Source organism: Condylostylus longicornis, unplaced genomic scaffold (assembly GCF_029603195.1).
Source record: "Condylostylus longicornis isolate FDR11 unplaced genomic scaffold, ASM2960319v2 ptg000034l, whole genome shotgun sequence".
In the NCBI taxonomy this organism is placed as follows: domain Eukaryota; kingdom Metazoa; phylum Arthropoda; class Insecta; order Diptera; family Dolichopodidae; genus Condylostylus; species Condylostylus longicornis.
This window is the reverse complement of record NW_026578003.1, coordinates 2,873,376-2,892,980: the sequence shown is the minus strand read 5'-3', so window position 1 is coordinate 2,892,980 and position 19,605 is coordinate 2,873,376. Positions and strand designations below refer to the sequence as shown.

The following is a 19,605-nucleotide window of genomic DNA, read 5'->3' as shown; positions in this document are numbered from 1 at the left end:
TTGAACAAATTGTGAATTTTTTACTTCTTTCAGAGTTTTGTAGTTTTGAAAGTCAAATAATTGTGGTTGTAGTTTATAAAATTGAAAGATGATTTTTATTTTGTGTTTATTAAATCTATTATTCTAATAGTTTTATGAATCCATACAATTATAGTCCGAAAGTTTTTGGAAAAAGATATTAAAAAAAACATTATTTAAAGGAAATTTTCAAATAGATTGCATTTAAAAGAATTATCAATTTGTTTTTTAATGGCAACTATAAGAATTCCAGAACAAAAAGTCATTTTATGTGGAGATTACGGAGTTGGAAAAAGTTCATTGTTTAGAAGTAAGTTGAGCGAAGAAAAAATTAAAAAATTACAATTTAATTTCACTTCTTAGTAATTTGAAATCAGTAAAAGTATCTAAACAACTGATAAGAGAAATATTTGGTAAATAAGAGATATTTAATGTTTTACATTTTATATATTAAAGTGAACAGTAGAAATTAATCAATGATAGGAATTGGAAACAACTATGCGTCAACTTGATTATTGAGTTTTTTCTTTTGATCATTTCTTGTAACTACTTATCTCACACTCAATTTTTTTTATTCATTTATACTAAATTAGTTCAAGTAAAAATACATAGTAAATAAAACTTTGTAATGTCTTACTATAAAAGGTTGTTAAACTTTATGCACCAATAGTTGAAAATATTAAGATAAGTGTCGATTTCATTTTAAAATTTTTTTTGAAAAATAGATAATAGTAATATATAGTACATTTTATGTATTCAAAAACTTCTGTAATTAATTCTTTTTTTAGGATTTGCGACTAATACATTCGTAACAGCCACAGATAGAAATTCCACATTAGGATTAGATCATATTCATAAGTTTTATACTTCAGAGGATAGGACAATACGAGTAAAATATCTATTAAATGTTTTTATTATTAATTTTCTATTACTTTTCTTTTTTGAATTATTATTCTAGCTTCAATTATGGGATACCGGTGGTATGGAACGTGTTGCTAGTGTTACATCGAGCTATTATAAATTTGCAGAAGGAGCTATTCTTGTATTTGCTTTAGATAATGAGACATCTTTTCATTCATTATCACAGCATTTATTAGATGTGGTTACATATGCTGAAAATGCAAAAATATTTATTTGTGGAAATAAATCTGATCTGGAACAAAGTAAACCTCAAGTCTCTAATAGTGATATTTTAGAATTTACTGAACAGTGTCAGAGCATGATAAGCTCTATTTATAAAACTTCATGTAAAACTGGTGAAGGTATCGAGGAAATGTTTCAAGATATTGCAAGCATTTTAATTGAATCTAATCGCTCCAAATTAGATTTACAAGCTCTAGAAGAGCAAAGCTTTAAAATTGATTCATTAGGAGAGGATGTTAAAGATCCAACATGTATTTGTTAGTATTTACTTGAAATAAAAAACAAAAAAAAAAAAGATTATTAATAATTTTAAGTGGTAAAAAAGAAAGCACCAAACCTAAAATTAAATAAAACTAAAATGTGTATGTTGCTTTAAAATTATTATTTACTTGTATTTAATATACAATTTTATATTGTTTTAATTTTATATTTTAATTAAATTATTGAATTGTTTATTAAATTTTAACAATGGTGTAGTGTTTTTAAATAAAACTGAAAGATTTTTTAATAAACATTCCTACTAGCCGTTTAAATATGAATATAGTTACATAAAAACTTAATTTTTCATCTTTTTTGTTTTTGAAAATTTCACGATTTCCTGGATTCCATCTTTCTGTTTTGTATGTTTTTATATAAATTTAGTCATCCCAATAGAATAACATTATTTAAGTGTTTTTTTGTTATTAAATAAAGCTTTTATTCACAAGAGTTTTAGTTTTGATTAAAAATTGTTACAAACAGCGAAAATCAAATATTTATCCAGAAATTATTCGCTAATTGCTAAAATCAATATTTGCTTAGTCTTTATCATATCTATTAATAAAATGGTCTTGAAAAAAGAAGCGAAAACAAATACGGACAAAAAAAATTTCGAGCATTTCAAATGTCAACAAATTTGTAAAATTATTGTTACAATCTAATGTTGGGACCATTTAATTGTTTTAATGTCGACACCTTCTTGTACCATTTCCCAAAGCGGTGACATTTCTCTTAATCTTTCGACATGTTTTATACATTTTTCAGCTGTATAATCAACTTCTTCCAATGTTGTAAAACGTCCAATTCCAAATCTGTAAACAAAAATAAAATTTTATATTGTTTTTAACTTTAAATTTCAGTGTATAACATACCTGATAGAACTATGTGCCAAATCTTCGTCTGCTCCAATTGCCCTCAAAACATAAGATGGCTCCAAAGATGCAGAAGTACAAGCTGAACCACTAGATAATGCAACATCTTTTAGTGCCATTAATAAGGATTCACCTTCAACATATGCAAATGATAAATTAACACAGCCGCTATATGTTTGTTTAGGATCACCATTTCGGATCACTTGTGGTAATTGAGATGTTATTTTATCTATTAATCTGTTAGATAAAAATTCTATCCATTTATGATCGTAGTCTATTTCTTCAATAGCCAATTGACATGCTTTACCCAAGCCTACAACTAAAGGGGCAGGTACAGTGCCACTACGTAAACCTCTTTCTTGTCCGCCACCACTTTGAATTGGTTCCAATCTAACACGTGGCTTACGTCGAACAAATAAAGCGCCAATCCCTTTAGGTCCATATAATTTATGACCTGATATTGACATTAGGTCAATATTCATTTTATTAACATCTATTGGAATTTTTCCAACTGCTTGGGCAGCATCTGTATGGAAAAACACTTTTTTAGAACGACAAAGGGCTCCAATATCAGACACGGGTTGTTTAACACCTGAATTAATTTTATTTTACTTTATTAGAATTAATATAAATTGCATAATTCCTACCTATTTCATTATTTACAGTCATTATAGACACCAAGGATGTTTCTGGGGTTATGCTTTTTTCTAGTTCATTCATATCAATTATACCATTTTGTTTGACTGGCAAATAAGTAACTTTAAACCCTTCATTTTCTAAAGCACGACATGAATCTAAAACACATTTATGTTCAGTTTGAGTTGTAATTACATGTTTTTTTCGTGAAGCATAAAATCTAGAAATAGAATAGGTATAGAAGTTTGTTTCATGTTATATAAAAATTTTACAAGAAAAGTTTACAAAATTGTTCATATTATTTATACTATTTGTGTAGACAATATACGTACTAAATCCAAACATTTAATTTACCTTGCAACGCCTTTCACCGATATATTATTTGATTCTGTTGCGCCAGATGTAAAAATAATTTCCCTTGGATCAGCTCCAATTAAGTCAGCAACCTGTTTTCTTGCATCTTCTACTGCTTTTTCTGTTTCCCATCCATAAGCATGAGTTCTAGAATGAGGATTACCAAATAAATTTAACATGTATGGTAACATAGCATCTAAGACTCTGGGATCCTAAAAAATGGTATGTTCAATTTGTTTAAATAAGAATTACATTGGCACAGATATATTCAATTTACCATCGGCGTTGTTGCCTGAGCATCTAAATATAAAGGTCTCTTTCCATCAAGTGTTTCATGCTTAATATTGAATTTCTCTTGATATGTTAAATCTGTAATGTAAAGATTTTAATATAGGAATATACATATTATGTATGTACATATATAGGAACTAATTTCCTTAGTTTATATAAGAATATATTTTTAAGGTAAATTATCTTAAAGGTGCTATAATCTGCAATTATCTATTTAATGGGAATTTTAGATAAGAAATTATTGTACACTTGAATTTTGTAGGTGCGTAAAATTATTATTATTGTTAACAAATTTACCTTGTTTACCTTCCGAATAATTTCTTACATTACAAACAATTTTATTATTAATTGCTTGATAAATATTAAAAACGTTTTTATTCGTCGTCGTCCTTATTGAAAATTTATTTAAAGATAATTTCATCATTATGAAATACCGAAATCAGAAAACTTTAATGATGTGACGACTAATTTTAATTTATAAATAATAACAAGCGCCGGTGTTAAATAGTGTGTTGTCTGACATTTAGAAATGTTATAAATGATATCATATATTATTATGTTAACATTAAGGAAATTTGAAATGTTGCGTTAGGGTTGAAATTGAAAATTGAATTATTGCGATCTCTGGCGGCGAAAAATTTAATTTTTTTAATTTGTTCAATATTGTGAATAGTTGAAATTGAGTTTATTGTGAAGTTATTTATTCCCACAATGAACTCATTTTTCACATTTTTCAACATAATTTGGAAAATAATCGTGTTGTATCGTTCTACACAATTCGTCCCTCCGTGCATGTTTACAATACTTCTAAACCCTTTAAGATAGAAAACTGAAATTTCGTATACAAACTGATACTTGGGAGAAATCTATTTCCCCTTCAAAAGATCAAAAGGACCAAATTGTTTTTTCCAACACGAAACTATTGAAACACGAACTTGTTGAAATTAATTATTATTTCAATCCTCTTTTTTCAAGTTTTAAACATTGTTTTTACACGTTATTCCAAGTTATTTATCACCTTCCAAAATTAACAAAATTTTACTTTTGGGATTCTTAATTTTTTAAGTATATTAAATATTAGAATTTTCTAAGATTCTCCTCCTATGAGACTTATTGAAAACCCACCTACTTTTTCTCGTTCATATTCAGATATGATATTTTCAGATATAAGATTTTGAAATAATTAAAAATATTTTTATATGATTTTTTATAAATTTTATATTCATGGAAATCAAGTTTTAATTAAAAATAATACTCGAAAATTTATAGCTGTCAGAATTTTTAGATATTCGAAGAGAAAACATGAGGATATAGGAATTTTGTGGAACTTATTTAAATTTCCCTTTAATTTTTACTCACGATGAAATTATTATTTTTTTCTCTTTAAATGATTCACAATATGTAAAATGTTTTTATACCGTAATTTCTTATTTTATAAAATAATTTCTAATATTTATATATCAATATGGTTTCGATTTTACTGCCAAATATTTTTAGTAAATTTTTATATATTAATAAGGTATGTACATCGGTACATACAGACCTAAACAAAAAGGAGGCTGAAGGAAAAAACAAAATCAAAATCATTTACTTTAAAGAGATCTAAAACTACAAACTTAGTGAATCTTTCAAACGACATGTTCATTATTTTCAAAACATGGAACATTAAATTTCTTAATATTTATTTTGATAGAATTAAGGTTTCTTATGATAAATAAGAAAGCGCCCTAGTTTAATACTGTGAATAAAAATTTTAAAAAATTTGAATGAAAAAGGTTTTGACGTTATAACGTAGAATATAGATTAACATTAACTTGTAGCTTCTACTACTGTTGCATATGCAATAAGTCTATGTAAATTAAAAACAGATATTTTGTTGATAGTGTTTTTGGCATAACAAAGTCAATATTTTGTTTTGTTTATCAAATGACAAATATACTTACATATTGTATCGTAATTTTTGTAGAATGAACTTTTAAATGCAATGACAGCTGGTATCAATCATTAAAATTGTGAATAATTGAGAGAGTTTTGTTTTATTACTGTTTCAAAAAAAAATTCCTCAAAAGTGTTTGGTTAAGAGAACCATTCTGTCTACAAACTGAAAACGATTTTATCTGTCTCTTATTCACAATAGCCACATTTTAACTCGGAAGGAATAGAAAACTCGAACGAAACAAGAAATTAAAAAAGTGTGTTTTTTTTTTGTTGGGATTCTGCAATTATTTTTAATTCTTTTTATTATGTAAAATAATTTAAATTTTATATATTTATTTTAACATTCCAAAATGTCCCTTATTGAACAATATGAGCAACAATATTCTGCTTTAATTGGTGAAATAACTGCAAATATTGGAAGAATAAATATCTATAATACAAGTGGTGTGTGCTATGATGTGATTCTCCATTACAAATTTCTTAAAAAATGAGTGTTGCAAAAACGAGCTAAGAATTTTTATTTTGTGTCTTTTATAGGTGCAAGAAAAGAATTAGGAACAAAAATTGATGCAAGTCTAGCTGAAGCAGAAGAATTGGTAAAAATTTTATAGTTATATTTTTGTTTTTTTTTCTTGTAAAAAAAAAAATTAAATTTGTAAAACACCTGGCGAAAATTCACGATAAAAAAATTTGAAGCAGAACCATTTTGCAAAAAAAAAAGTTTTATTTTGACACAATTAAATTTTTTTTTATTGTAAGCTAATCCGTCAATTTTGCATTTAAGCCACAACATAATAAAATTGAAAAGAATTGAAGGATATAAAAAAAGTTAAATTCATATATATATATATAAATATATATTGGGTTAATTATATATATGTTATGAAATTAAATTGATCAATAAGTTAATCAATTTAATCGAGAAAGTATAATTTTATAAAAATTCGAAATGGAACTGTTATGTACCGAACAAGTAAGATTAAACGAAGAATTGGATACAAAAAAGAACCAAAATAACGGATTAACACGTTATGTTACACCATCAAAAACAAATTTATTATCAGCCGTAGTAGATCCAACATTTTTAACCGACCGGTGTCTAGAAAATCTTTTAAAAAGCGAAGAAAAATTTATAGTTTCATGTTCATATTTCAAAACAAGTCATATTACGCCATTAATGCGTAAAATTGTCGCTGAATGGATGATGGAGGTATGTGAAGAAGAGAAATGTCAAGAAGAAGTCGTATTATTAGCATTAAATTATATGGATAGATTTTTAAATATAACTCCAATTAAAAAAACCCATTTGCAAACTTTAGCTGCCGCATGTCTATTATTAGCATCAAAATTAAGAGAACCAAGTTGTAGAAGTTTAACAGCTGAATTATTAGTATTTTATACAGATAATAGTGTACACAAACAAGATTTAATACATTGGGAATTATATGTTTTAAGTAGATTAAAATGGGATTTATCTACAGTAACACCATTGGATTTTTTAGAATTATTATTAATACGCTTACCAATTAGAAATAAAAAATGTCCAGATATTAGCACTGATAAAATACGTTTGCATGCACAAGCTTTTATATCATTAGCAGCAAAAGAACATTATTTTTCTGTTTATTCACCAAGTGCTATAGCATGTTCAAGTATAGCTGCTGCATTACATGGTTTAAATTGGGATTTAAGAACTGGTATAGATTTTCAATTCTTATTAAATCGTTTAACAGATTTAACTGGTGTTGAACAAGATTTTGTAAGAAGTTGCATGGCTAAAATGGAAAAAATTTTTGAAGAACATAGTCGAAATATACAACAAAGTTTAGAATTAAATGCATTTGAAACACAACACTTAAAACAAGTAAATGAATTTGATTGTCGGCATAGCGTTACTAGTTCAGAATCCCTTTTAACAAAGGTATCTTCTGATTTATCTCAAGCATACAAAGTTCATGTTTATACCCATGAATAGTCAATTTGAAAAATTTGTAAAAAAAAATTAAAAACAAAAATTAAAAACATAAAAGTAATATTTACTAATATCAAAATAACAGAAAAAAAAAAATAAAAGAAAATTGTTTTCTAATGATTCGAAAAGAGTACATAAGTTAAGTTAAAGTTAAGCAAAAAAAAAAAAAAGGATAGAAAAAGAAAAGAAAATAGAAAAAAAGAAAAGACTTTTACATGTAATGTTCTATATTATAATTAAGTTTAAATTTATGCATAATTTTGTTTACACTTACATTTAGTCTTAAATTTTAAGTTTAAATACTATTTAAGGGCAACTTAAACAAAAAATTTTTACATACATATATACATTTATACATATATATATGTATAACATTTATTAAAAAAAAAAACATTTACCTACATAAATATTCGCATTTTTATACATTTAATTTTTCATTCATAAATAGGCTAAATATTAAAGTTTTTCTGTTTTCGAATTATACACATATGTAAATTGTTAAAAAACAAAAATTAAAACACTGTTCACTTAAGACCTATTATTTTTTTTTTTTTGTAAATTTTTATTAAATTATGGTAAAGTTTTATTAATTGCGTTAATTTTATTAAAGGTTATTGTATATTAATAATAAAATAATTAATATTTTCTATATTAAGTAAATTTTTTCTTTTGTTCAAACTATCAATTTTGTACATGATAACTTTGTTCATGTTTTATTTTTCTTTTACTTTTTTTTGTTTTATTCTAGTTTAAGTTCAATTATTTTATCAATATTAACGAAGATAACAATTTCGCAATATATACAATAAAATTTTATTATTTCACTAAAATTATTATTAAATTTTTTATATTTTAAATAAAGATGTTTTGAATTTTAAAATTGTTTTAAAATTAAACAATAGCGATATTTGTACTAATTAATTATCAATAGAAAGTTTCACATAATATTTAATAAAAAATAAATAAATAATTGAAGGCATTAAAATCGATTATCATTAACTAAATAATACATTATTTTTTCTATGTTTAAAATTAAATTTTTTGTTAATTATATATGTATATATATAAAAATGTAACTTCTTCAGTATATAAATTGAAAAAATTATTTTGTTATATTGAGCTTAGAATATTACAATATAGTAGTTAACATCTTTAAAATATATAATTAAAGTAAATTTTATTGAAAAATTTTATGATAAGAAAATTATTGAAAAATTATACATATTGTAATTGATTAATTTGATTCATTAACTTTTTGAAATTGCAATGTTAAGTTGTAGAAAATAACAATTCATTTTAGATTCAAATAATAATTCAGCCTAAAAGAATTTTGTATGCGAAAACAGAAATCACTTTAAATTATAAAAGTACATGCATAGTACATAATAAATATATTATCAATAAAAAATAAAATAAACACACAATAAAAAAAAATTAAAATATTAGTAAAAAAAAAAAATATTGCATATGCAAATATTTTATAAAAAAATGAAAATTAAATAAAATGCTTACATCATAAAACAATATAAAAATTATTTTAAAATATTGGATAAATAAAAATGTACTCTAAGTTCATAATATATATTTTTTTTTTAATAAAACGAAAAATTCGGTGCTCTTTTTAAATACAAAACATAATAGCCTAGCATTTAAAAAAATTTGTGCTAATTTTTTGATTTGTAATTTTTTTTTTTTTTAAATATCTTCTTTTTCAAATAATTTAAAAATAAAAAAAAAATTATATTTTTTTTTCTTTTGTTTCTTAACGTATTTGATTCATATGTATATTTATATATATATATACATATACATTAAATATAGTATGTAATATATATATATATATATAATTATATATATATATATATATTATTATAAAGGCATACATAATTTTTTCTGTCAACCTGTTAGATTTAATGTTGTAAATGTTAAGTTTATGTTTAAACATAATAAGTAAAATGTTATGTATAAAAAAAAAACAAAAAGGAAAGAAAACAAAAATTAATAATAACAATGCTAATAATAATAATAATAACAATAACAATAATAATTATTGCGATTAAAATAGTAGCCTAGATTTTTTTTTGTGAATATATTTTTTTTATCTGATAAAAATGAACAAATTGTGTTTTTCAATTTCTTTTAATCATCTTTCTACATATTATGTACATATACAGATACAATATATGTTAAATATATATTGTTTATGAAAAGAAAAATAAAAACAAAAAAAAAAAATATTAAGAAAAGGGAACAAGACCACCTAACTGATGATGAAACCTCTCTAATTTGGACTTTAAGGAATGAAATGTATACACATAAACTTTGCATACATATATATAACATATGTATAAGCTTAATTTTGCAATAAAATCAAGCAAAAATAAAGAATAAAAAATTTAAAAAATACAGAAAATAAATGTAAATGAAAATATAATAATAAAGTTAAGAGTGGCATCAACAAAACATTTGCAAGAAAAAAAAAATCCAGGTAAAATTAAAAGGAAAAGAAACTAAACTGAAGATATTGGAGCGAAGGACTGATTGTCCAACGCTATAAATATAAACGCTAGTAAATTTTATAGTGGAAATCTTAAGGAAAAAGAGTAAGTTAAAATGTTGGTAATGTTGTTGAGATCTATTGCGTTTTTTTTTTTTCAATTAATTTTTTTTTTTTTTTGTAGTTGTTTTTGTTGATAAAAATAATCAAAAGATATCAACAATAGTTCAATTTTCTATTAAAAATGTAATAAATTCATATCTCTTTTTTTTCTTAAAAAAAAAAAAAAAAAATTTTAGTAAATTTTAAATATTCTTTTCAAATTTTACTATGTTGTTGCTTCTTAAATCATATTTTAAAAAAAAATACATATATAATTATAAAATTTATATTATGTATTCGAAAAAATTAGAAAAAAAAATAAAAAAAAGCGTTTAATCTGTAATAAGAAAATCTACTTAGTATCTACTTAGTTTTGTTTAGAACAGTAACTAATATTAATTTTATAACATAAAGTATTCTTTTTTCTTGAAATCTTTCCTTTTATTAATTATTTTTTCTATTCTAACATAAAAAGAGGATTTTCGAAAATTCAGTTCTAACTTTGATCTTAATACAAAGCGTGTTCGATACTACCAAATTTTCAAAAATTAGCATGGTTGATAAATTTTTATTGTAAAAGAAGCACATTCGAAAATCTTAGCATCCTTAAAGTTATAAAGCATTTTTGTATGTAGATTTTTTTTAAATACTGAAAAAAATATTTTAAATTTAAGAAAAATCGCGTAGAAAAATGTAAAATATTAAAAATTTTAAAACGTAAGCCTCTAATAGTTACTCGTAGTTCACGTAGATCTGTAATGATGCAAAAAGTTTTTTAAATTTAAATGTCTATCTGAATAATCGAAAATCCTCAAAATTTGTATAAATAGCAAATGTAATATTTTTTTTCTTAAAGAAACGATTGTAAAATTTTATTTAATTGAAACTAACAGATTTTATAATAATAGTTAATAATAACACCCATATTCTTTTAGTCGCATCATTTGAGTTGATGAGATATTATAGAGAATTATATAGAATTTCGAATTTCGGAATTTATTTTAATTAGAAAATTACGAGATTTTTCAAGAAGAACCCGTCACGTCAAGTGATGCGACTAACAGAAAATGGGTAAAGGTATGCAGATAATATTCTTTTCTATATACATACATAAATATATGGAGGGTTTATTTTTAAAGGGACCTAGCTCTATTTTAATAAAAAATGAAATATTGTGCCCGTTTCGGGTATAAAATAACCAAAAATTCGATTAACTTGTTAGTTGCTTTATAGAACATTTATTTTCTTGTCCAATTAGATACTGTAGTTTGAATTTCAGCTCTTCATATTCTAACATTTGAAATTGTAAATGGGGTTAGGTTATTTTTATTTATTTAATAGGAATATATTTTAAAATATTTTTTATTTATATACTGAACTGTAATAGTTCAATCCCAAATTGACGATAACACAAAATTTTATGATTTGTGATAAATCGAGCACAATAATTTCAAAATATTGTGTTTCATCATGTGCTAGTATATTAACCTAAATAAAATTAAAAGAACAAAACTAACAAAATGAAAAAAATTAAACAGTTTGTAAACACCTTTATCATTTCAACTTTTAACTGCCATTACTTTTTTCTTATAACTTCCTCATTTTTTTTTTTATTCTTTTTTTTCTGTTAATTTCTTTTTTCATAATAATTACATACATATATATTTTCATTTCCCATTTAAATTGTCTACCTATCTGTTCTCTCAACTCCAAATTTTCAATGCAAGTAGTAAAAATAATAAAAAATTATTATAGTAGGTAATGTAGCTATAGTTTTCTTAATATTCAGTTGAATTTTCTATGTGTAAACTCTACTTGTTTGTATTGTTGTAATAAGAAATCGAGCAAGGATTTCGTTTCTTGTATGGCATTAATTATAATGTAAATATATCAAAAGTTACACACACATAGACATTTTAAACAGAGGCAAATGTGTCACATTTTTATGCATCTACAAACATACATATGTATTATATACCCCTAACCTGTGGTAATTTTTTTTTTAAGTTTAATTTTACCTTATATTGCACAATAAGATCGAATAAAAGAATAAAAATCGAAGACGAATAAAATTAAATGAGTAAAAGAAATAAGGTAAACTAAACTGTACAGAATGGACTTATTAATTTTATGCAGCTGTAAAAGAAATATGCAGCTGTTATTTATTTTACGTGTACAGTCAGTCACAAGTCAAAAGATATTTTTCTTGTTACTCGTAAAAGATTTTTATCCAATTGTACTTATAATATAAAAAATTTAAAATGATTGGATCTTGGGTGTATGGTTAAGTTTCTTTAAAAATTTTGATAGTTGTTTTTCTTCACAATTCCTTTTTAATTTTTTATTTTTTCTTAGTTTTGTAAATAAAGAAGGAAAGGGAAATTTTAACTAAGCCAATTTTTTGGTCGAGTATTACGTGATAAGATATGGTATAAAAATATTTTATAAGCAATGAAGAAATATATTATATTTTATACCATTCTTTACTAGTCTTTAAATTAGCCTAAATATATGCAATGTTAATTATGATGAAATTTTTGTAAGATTTACGCCTATGTGGAAACTATATGAGTTTTATTTTCGTTAATTGATCGTTTATATTTTTGACAGAAACAAGTTAATAATTCAAAAATCAAAAAAGGCATAAAGAGGGTTTTTAAAAAGGTATTGGGACATTATTTTTATTCTATTAGATGTATTGATTCTTACATATTTATTCTTACATATTTTTTCAAAAATTCAATAAATTTTGAAATAGGTATGTAATTAATTAAATTGTCATTTTGTGTTTCGAAGAAAACGTTGAACGGTGTTTGTACAATCCTGCAGAATTTTATCAAACATGGTCATAAATTAATTTTCTAGTTAACATTTTTCAAAAGATTTTTCATTTCAAATAATATTTTTAAATTTCAATTTACACCATAGACAAAGAAAAAATAGAAAAATTTAAAACAAGGCATCTATTTTAATTAAAATATTTGTGACCTGGGCCTATATAATTCGATTATTGTGAAAAGCATTTCGTATACGGAAAAATGACAAAGTAGCACTAATCAATTTTTATGGCATTACCTTTTATTTTCATCAAATACGAAAATCGAATTACATAGTAAGGTCCGAGTTTCTAATGAATTTTGATCTCTTATATGTTCCACTGAATTATAATTCGTACTTACATATATATGTCTATGTATACTTGTTAAACTTAAATGCTATTGATATTTTGCTTTCAATTTGTTAAAAATTATTCTTATTATAAAAAATTATTAAAATATTTATTATTAAATAAATGTGTGTATATATATACTTACATATTAAATTGTAGATTTTAACAAAATAACCGCAATGTAAAATGTACTATGAATTGAAAATTTTGTATATAAACGAAAAAAAAAAAATAGGCGTTTTGAAAATAAAATTTTAAAATAATATTTTTAAAATATTTTTTTTTTATTAATTTTATAATATTAATAAAATTTTAATAATTTTACAGTTAGAGCAAATCGGATTAGAAATACGTGATCAAGATCCAGCAGCTAGAAATATTCTTAATAATAAATATAAATGTTATCAAGCTGAATTAAAACGTCTTGCAGATGATTTCAAAAAAACTAAAGATATTGCAAGACAAGGCACAGCATTCGATTTAATTGATGATAATGATGATGTTGTTATATCCGATGATCAAAAACAACGTTTATTAGATAATTCGGAAAGGATAGAACGTACTGGTAATAGATTAACTGAAGGTTATCGTATTGTTTTAGAAACTGAGCAGATTGGTAATCAAGTATTACAAGATTTACATCATCAAAGGGAAACTATAGAAAATACTAGATCAAAAATACGTGAAACAAATGCTGATTTAGGACGATCATCTAGAACTCTTAATTCAATTATGATGAGAGCATTAAGAGAAAAATGTATATTATATGGTGTTGGAGTTATTTTTTTAATTATTGTTACAATAAGCATTTATTTTTCTATTTCAAGCTCAAAGAACTGATTTTTATCTATAATGGTTTGTGAAATAAAAAAAAAAAAAATAATAATAATCAAACAGTTAAAATAATGATTTTAAAAAGCCTTTTAAAATATAATGTTAAAAATTGTTTATTTTAAAAAATCACAAATTTGAAAATGTTATAACAATTATTATTATAAATATCGCTTGTATAAATTGGAAAAAAAATATATATATATATAAATATACAATTTTAAAAAAATTTAAACATATAGACATACATATATTATTTAAAGGTTAATATTAAAATTAAGAGTATGGATTTTCTTTCCTTAAATAATTAAGATAAGCTACGCATATATTCAATTCTTGTCATGTGATAGATTTTGTTTTCTTATTGAATACAAGTATTTGTCTATAATTTTTAAATATTTTGGAATTTTTTGGCTCAGAATTTAAAAAAAATAATTTAACTTTTAACAAACTGAACAAAAATTAATTACTTTTCAACAATGAAGGCACAGTGTTTTTAATATTTCCTGCTATGTGTAGGTATATCATAAAACAAGACCCAATTCACGTTCTACAGTTACACCTGGTGTTTAATTTTAGATTTTGAAAAATAAATAGACTTCAATAAATGATAGCCAGGATAAGATTTAATCAGTTTTCAAATACATAGTATGTATTTTTATTATTTGGCACAATTATTAAATTTAATTATTCTAATTATAATAAAAGCATATTTTAATAGCTTTAAAGAAAAACGGCTTTAACGAAAACTCAACATGTACTTTAAATAAAACCTTCACAAAATAATGTACAAATTTGACTCAAAATTTTAATTCAAAGTGTAGAATTCCTAAAAACATGAAAAGGCAAAATAAAATTCAAAAAAAAAAAATCTACTAAATAAATTTTTTAACCAACCAATAACCAATATTTAAATGTAAAATTTACATAATAAAATTCAATATCTATTTGATGTAAAATTAAAATATTTTTTCAAAAATTGTTCAACATATTGTACTATTTGGTTCTTTTTAGAACTGGAATTTAAACGTGTTTTTATTAACCAATAAGCTGTCACAGTAAATACTATATAAAAACAAATTAATGCATAAATTGATGTCAAATAGTATGCTTCTTCTAAACCAATAATTTTTAATAAAGTTTTTGATTTTCTAAATAAACATATAGTTTCTTCATCTGGACATATTGAATCCGGACGATTTTCATATAATGCTGCCATTATACCCAATATACTATGCCGTAAATAACTTGTATTCATTAAAATTGTTATATAGAATGGTACTTCTTTAATGCCAAAACCAAAACCATAGCCAGCTAATATAATCATAGGAGCAACACTAGCTGGTCCAATAAACTGACCATTCTGAAATATTTAAAAAATAAAAGGATATTATCCAAATAAATTTACAAAAATTTAGTATATACTAACCACCATATTAAATCTTGATCCAATAACATAACCATAACTATCTGATACTAATCCAGTAAGTATTGCAACAGAAAACATTTTTCCAAATCTCCATAATTCTAATGGTTGACTTGACATAACATAAATTATTGTTAAATATATTGTAGCAATCAATAACATAAATGGAATTCGAGCTACTATTAAAGCTAAATAATAAGGTCCCAATTTATACCATTGATTAAAATGTTCCCTTTTTAATAAATGAAATTCTGCAGGAACTTAAATTATAAGTAAAAGAAAAATTACAAAAAAAAGGGAAAAACACAAACTTTAAATTCTACTAACAGGCAGCTAAAACCGGCATCATCGGTAAATAAACAAAAGAGATCATAATAGCAAAAGCTAATCCATAATTGAATAATGCTTTTGTTGCATCCGTACCACTACCTTCATATAGACAACCCAATAATAAACCTAAAGTTAGTTGCATTCCAAATTTTAATTTCATATAACTCTAAAAATTGATAATTTCCATTAAGGTATTTTTAACGTTTTATATAAAAGTATAAAGATAAAAACCTTATCACGCCACATTCGAACTAACATTCTTTGTAGTAATATGAAAAATTGTTCCCACCAACCAGATTGGCTACTTAATGAGCTTTGATTAATTTCCATTTCAAATTTTTCCAAATTTTTATATTGATCATGAATTTCATTTGCCGACGAATTTGGTGACCATCGAAGTTTTCCATTCTGTACTATAGTTATCATTTTATCTATATGATCGAAACCATATTCTCCACATGATACTTCAATTACTGAAAATAATTAATTTTATTTTATTTAATTAAATAGTATAATTTAATTTTTTCATTTGATTTAATATTATCACACTTACTGAAATCTGCTGGATTATATGTTCTTGGGCAAGGTAATCCAATATTTTCAAGATATGGCAATACATTACTGCTGAGACCTTGATAAATACATTGCCCTTGACTTAAAACATAAATATTATCAAATGATCTAAAAAGAAAATATAAAATGAAAATTTTGTTAAAATTTTTTTTTCTAATTATCACTGCACTGAAAAATTTTTGCTGATGGCGTATGAATTGAACATATTACTGTTCTACCAGCATGTGCTATTCTCCTTAATAAAGTTATACATTGAGAAGAAGAAAGATCATCTAAACCACTGAAATTTTTATAAATTTATCAAAATTAATATTTATTTAAGAAAATAATAATTGTTACGTTGTTGGTTCATCTAAAAATATCACAGGTGGATTATCAACTAATTCCATTGCAATTGAAAGTCTTTTCTTTTCACCTCCTGATAATCTTGTACCAAGAGTATTTTCTGCTTTACTTAAACGAAGATTTACTAATATTTCATCTATCTGTAAATAAAATTTTTATATTCTGTAAAATTTTAATTATTTTCATATTTAAATTTAATGTTTTTCATTTTATAATTATTACAATTCTATTTTTTTCTTCTATAGATAATTTACTTCCTAATTTTAAATTAGCTGATAACATCATAGCTTCCCTAACTGTTACAAATTCATCTAATTCTTCATGTTGCATTATAAAACGTGACATTTTACGAAATATTTTTGTTTGACGTGGTTTTCCATTTATATTAATTTCTCCTGAATTTGGTTTAGTTCTAAAATAATAAATATAAATTTTTTTTAATTAAAATATATTTAATAATATTTATTATTAAATATTTTACTTGTATTCTGCTAATAGATTCAATAAGGTAGTTTTTCCACATCCAGATGGTCCTAATATCGCTGTTAATTCATTTGATCGGAATTGTCCGCTAACGTTATTAATTATAGTTTTATTTCCTAATTTTATCGATAATAATAGATAAAGAAAAAATTTAAAGTTAGTGAAGATTCATATTGTATGAACGTGTAACAATGAATAGCTTATATTTTGTTCAAATCGAAAGTCATGAGAGAAAACTAGCTTTTAATATATAATAAATTACCTTTTTCAAAGGATGAAGGTACCGTGTAATATAAATCATTGAAATCTATATTAATTGGTGGCCATTCCGGTAAATGCTTAAGTTCTGAATTATTTGGATTCTTCTGTTTTTGTTGCATCTTCTTATTTTTTATATAATTATTATTTTTTAATTCAGAATTATTTCGAGATTTTACATCAGAACTTGTTACATTCGAAGTCATTTTTTATTTTAAAGGCACTATACGAGTATATAACAATTTATTGTCAAGCTTTGAAATGTTGCCGTTTTATAGCATTTTTAATTCTAAGTTTAATTGGGAAAAATGAGCATGTTATCAATTTTGGTTAAATCTGAAAATAAAATTTAGTTATTATTAAAATTAAATTAAGTATTCATACGCCATTTCTTTATTATATCATAATATATGTACAATTAATGTGTATGTATATATACTCATATATGTAACGAAAATGTGTGCTTACGTTGGGGTATTTTGTTTGGGATTTTGTATGTTAAAAATACCTTAAAATTTTTTCACGTTTTATTTTTTTTAATCAGTTTCAATATTAGAATTTTAATAAATTTTTTCTTTTCATGAATAATTAAACAATAATGATGTACAATTTTCGGAAATAAAAAAAATAAAGATTTTTTTTCGCATTTTTAAATAATTATTGTGAATGTTAATTGCTATTTTGATTTTTATCAAAAATGAATTCATAGCCAAACTCAGAAACTATTAGATTTTCATTTCAGTAGCACAATTTTTTTTTGGTAATTAATGTTAGACTTTTAATTTAATATCTTCGGATTCATCTGTCATAATTGTCATTTCATCAATTATATGAACCCGAAATTGAACGAAGTTTTTTTCTTTATTCAAAATTTTTAGATTTACGTAAGGGTATTTTTAAAATTTTTGAAATAACATCGAATTTATCCAACTTATTAAGTCTATTGTCAATTGAACTAGAATTGTTGTTTTTTAATTAGTATCCGAATTCAGGTTTCGTATGTACGAAATTTTCGGAGAAAAAAAAAATGAATTTCTTGATATGCATAAGATTATTTTTCAAAAAGTGGTTTACGAAATTTGGGACTTAGGTTGCGCTTGGCGCTAACTTAAAAAAATTCAAAATTAAATTTCGGCAAGAGCGATTTTTCAAGATTTTCCTACAATTCAATTTAAAATTAAATAAAATTAAAGATTGTTAAAATTTTTTCAAAACATTAGGTAGATTAATTTCGGTTCATTTCTGAAGGTTGCGGTTATTCAGATAAGAAATGAATTATGAATTTTAATTTGCAATGCTCCAAAATTTTTAGAAAAAACTTCAAGTCTAAAATTCTTTATCAATTATTTAGTATTGTTTAATATTTAATACTAATAATAATTTCGAAGATTTTATTTACAAACATTAACAAAAAAAAGTACATTTTGTAAAGATTGCCTTGTTAGTATAGAAATCGATCAACATCCGAAAAAAATTTAGTATGCTATAATGAAAAAGCTCTTAATGTACCGAAATTAAAACATTTTTCTTTACCTATAATATTAATAATCAACTGAATTAACCTGAATTGACCTAAAATCAGCATATTTTTAGATATTTTAATATAAAACAAATTTAAGTACATATACGTATGTATATATATATATATAAATGTATGTATCTGTGTGTATTCACCATTCAATTTAATTGTTTTTACTATTTTGGAACAAAATTGTTTTATTTTCGGTACAATTACCGCAATTTTTTTTTTATCTTTCTTTAATGGCTATTATTGTTTGAGTGGTTAAGTTCATATGCATGAAATACACTCAGTAAAAAAGGTAATCTGGTTAATTGAATATGGGTACTAAATAAAAGAACAAAAGAAAAGAAAGAAAATATTTATTGAATAAAAAATGTGTTCCGCCTTACCAGCTTACAAATTCTATTGATTTTTTAAATTTTTTATTTTTTCTTTTAACATTCTCTTCGGATTTTCTTCTAAAAACCATTTATCAACATTTTATTAACATTTTGTACAGCTTCATTTCTGTATAGGAATAAGAAGAAATTAACTTAATCGCAGTTATGTCCAGTAGTTTGTAGTAGTTCGATCTGTTCAAAGTTTTA

General features: G+C 23.4%; 5 protein-coding genes across 5 annotated transcripts; 3 read left to right on the top strand and 2 right to left on the bottom strand.

The window, feature by feature from the left end:
• The first annotated feature begins 105 nt into the window (after positions 1-105).
• Positions 106-1,560, top strand: LOC129608730 (ras-related protein Rab-1B). The gene is made up of 3 exons (XM_055520405.1): positions 106-328; positions 807-907; positions 977-1,560. The coding sequence occupies exons 1-3, from the start codon at positions 250-252 to the stop codon at positions 1,421-1,423; spliced, it is 627 nt and encodes a 208-aa protein (XP_055376380.1). The 5' UTR covers positions 106-249; the 3' UTR covers positions 1,424-1,560.
• LOC129608729 (cysteine desulfurase, mitochondrial-like) lies at positions 1,525-4,089 on the bottom strand. Its single transcript, XM_055520404.1, has 6 exons — positions 3,870-4,089; positions 3,559-3,650; positions 3,282-3,493; positions 2,939-3,147; positions 2,292-2,883; positions 1,525-2,231 (listed from the first exon to the last, which is right to left on the bottom strand). The coding sequence occupies exons 1-6, from the start codon at positions 3,994-3,996 to the stop codon at positions 2,078-2,080; spliced, it is 1,386 nt and encodes a 461-aa protein (XP_055376379.1). The 5' UTR covers positions 3,997-4,089; the 3' UTR covers positions 1,525-2,077.
• A 1,571-nt stretch (positions 4,090-5,660) lies between these two features.
• Positions 5,661-14,238, top strand: LOC129608719 (vesicle transport through interaction with t-SNAREs homolog 1A). The gene is made up of 3 exons (XM_055520388.1): positions 5,661-5,954; positions 6,048-6,106; positions 13,578-14,238. Exons 1-3 carry the CDS (start codon positions 5,861-5,863, stop codon positions 14,088-14,090), a joined length of 666 nt encoding a protein of 221 aa, XP_055376363.1. The 5' UTR covers positions 5,661-5,860; the 3' UTR covers positions 14,091-14,238.
• LOC129608718 (G1/S-specific cyclin-D2) lies at positions 5,865-7,489 on the top strand. Its single transcript, XM_055520387.1, has 2 exons — positions 5,865-5,954; positions 6,048-7,489. Exon 2 carries the CDS (start codon positions 6,460-6,462, stop codon positions 7,483-7,485), a length of 1,026 nt encoding a protein of 341 aa, XP_055376362.1. The 5' UTR covers positions 5,865-5,954; positions 6,048-6,459; the 3' UTR covers positions 7,486-7,489.
• Positions 14,239-14,931: 693 nt separating the features above from the next.
• On the bottom strand, positions 14,932-17,827 carry LOC129608717 (ATP-binding cassette sub-family G member 4). Its single transcript, XM_055520386.1, has 10 exons — positions 17,501-17,827; positions 17,237-17,354; positions 16,978-17,167; positions 16,750-16,895; positions 16,580-16,690; positions 16,391-16,518; positions 16,069-16,310; positions 15,835-16,003; positions 15,511-15,767; positions 14,932-15,444 (listed from the first exon to the last, which is right to left on the bottom strand). The coding sequence occupies exons 1-10, from the start codon at positions 17,700-17,702 to the stop codon at positions 15,019-15,021; spliced, it is 1,989 nt and encodes a 662-aa protein (XP_055376361.1). The 5' UTR covers positions 17,703-17,827; the 3' UTR covers positions 14,932-15,018.
• Positions 17,828-19,605: the final 1,778 nt, after the last annotated feature.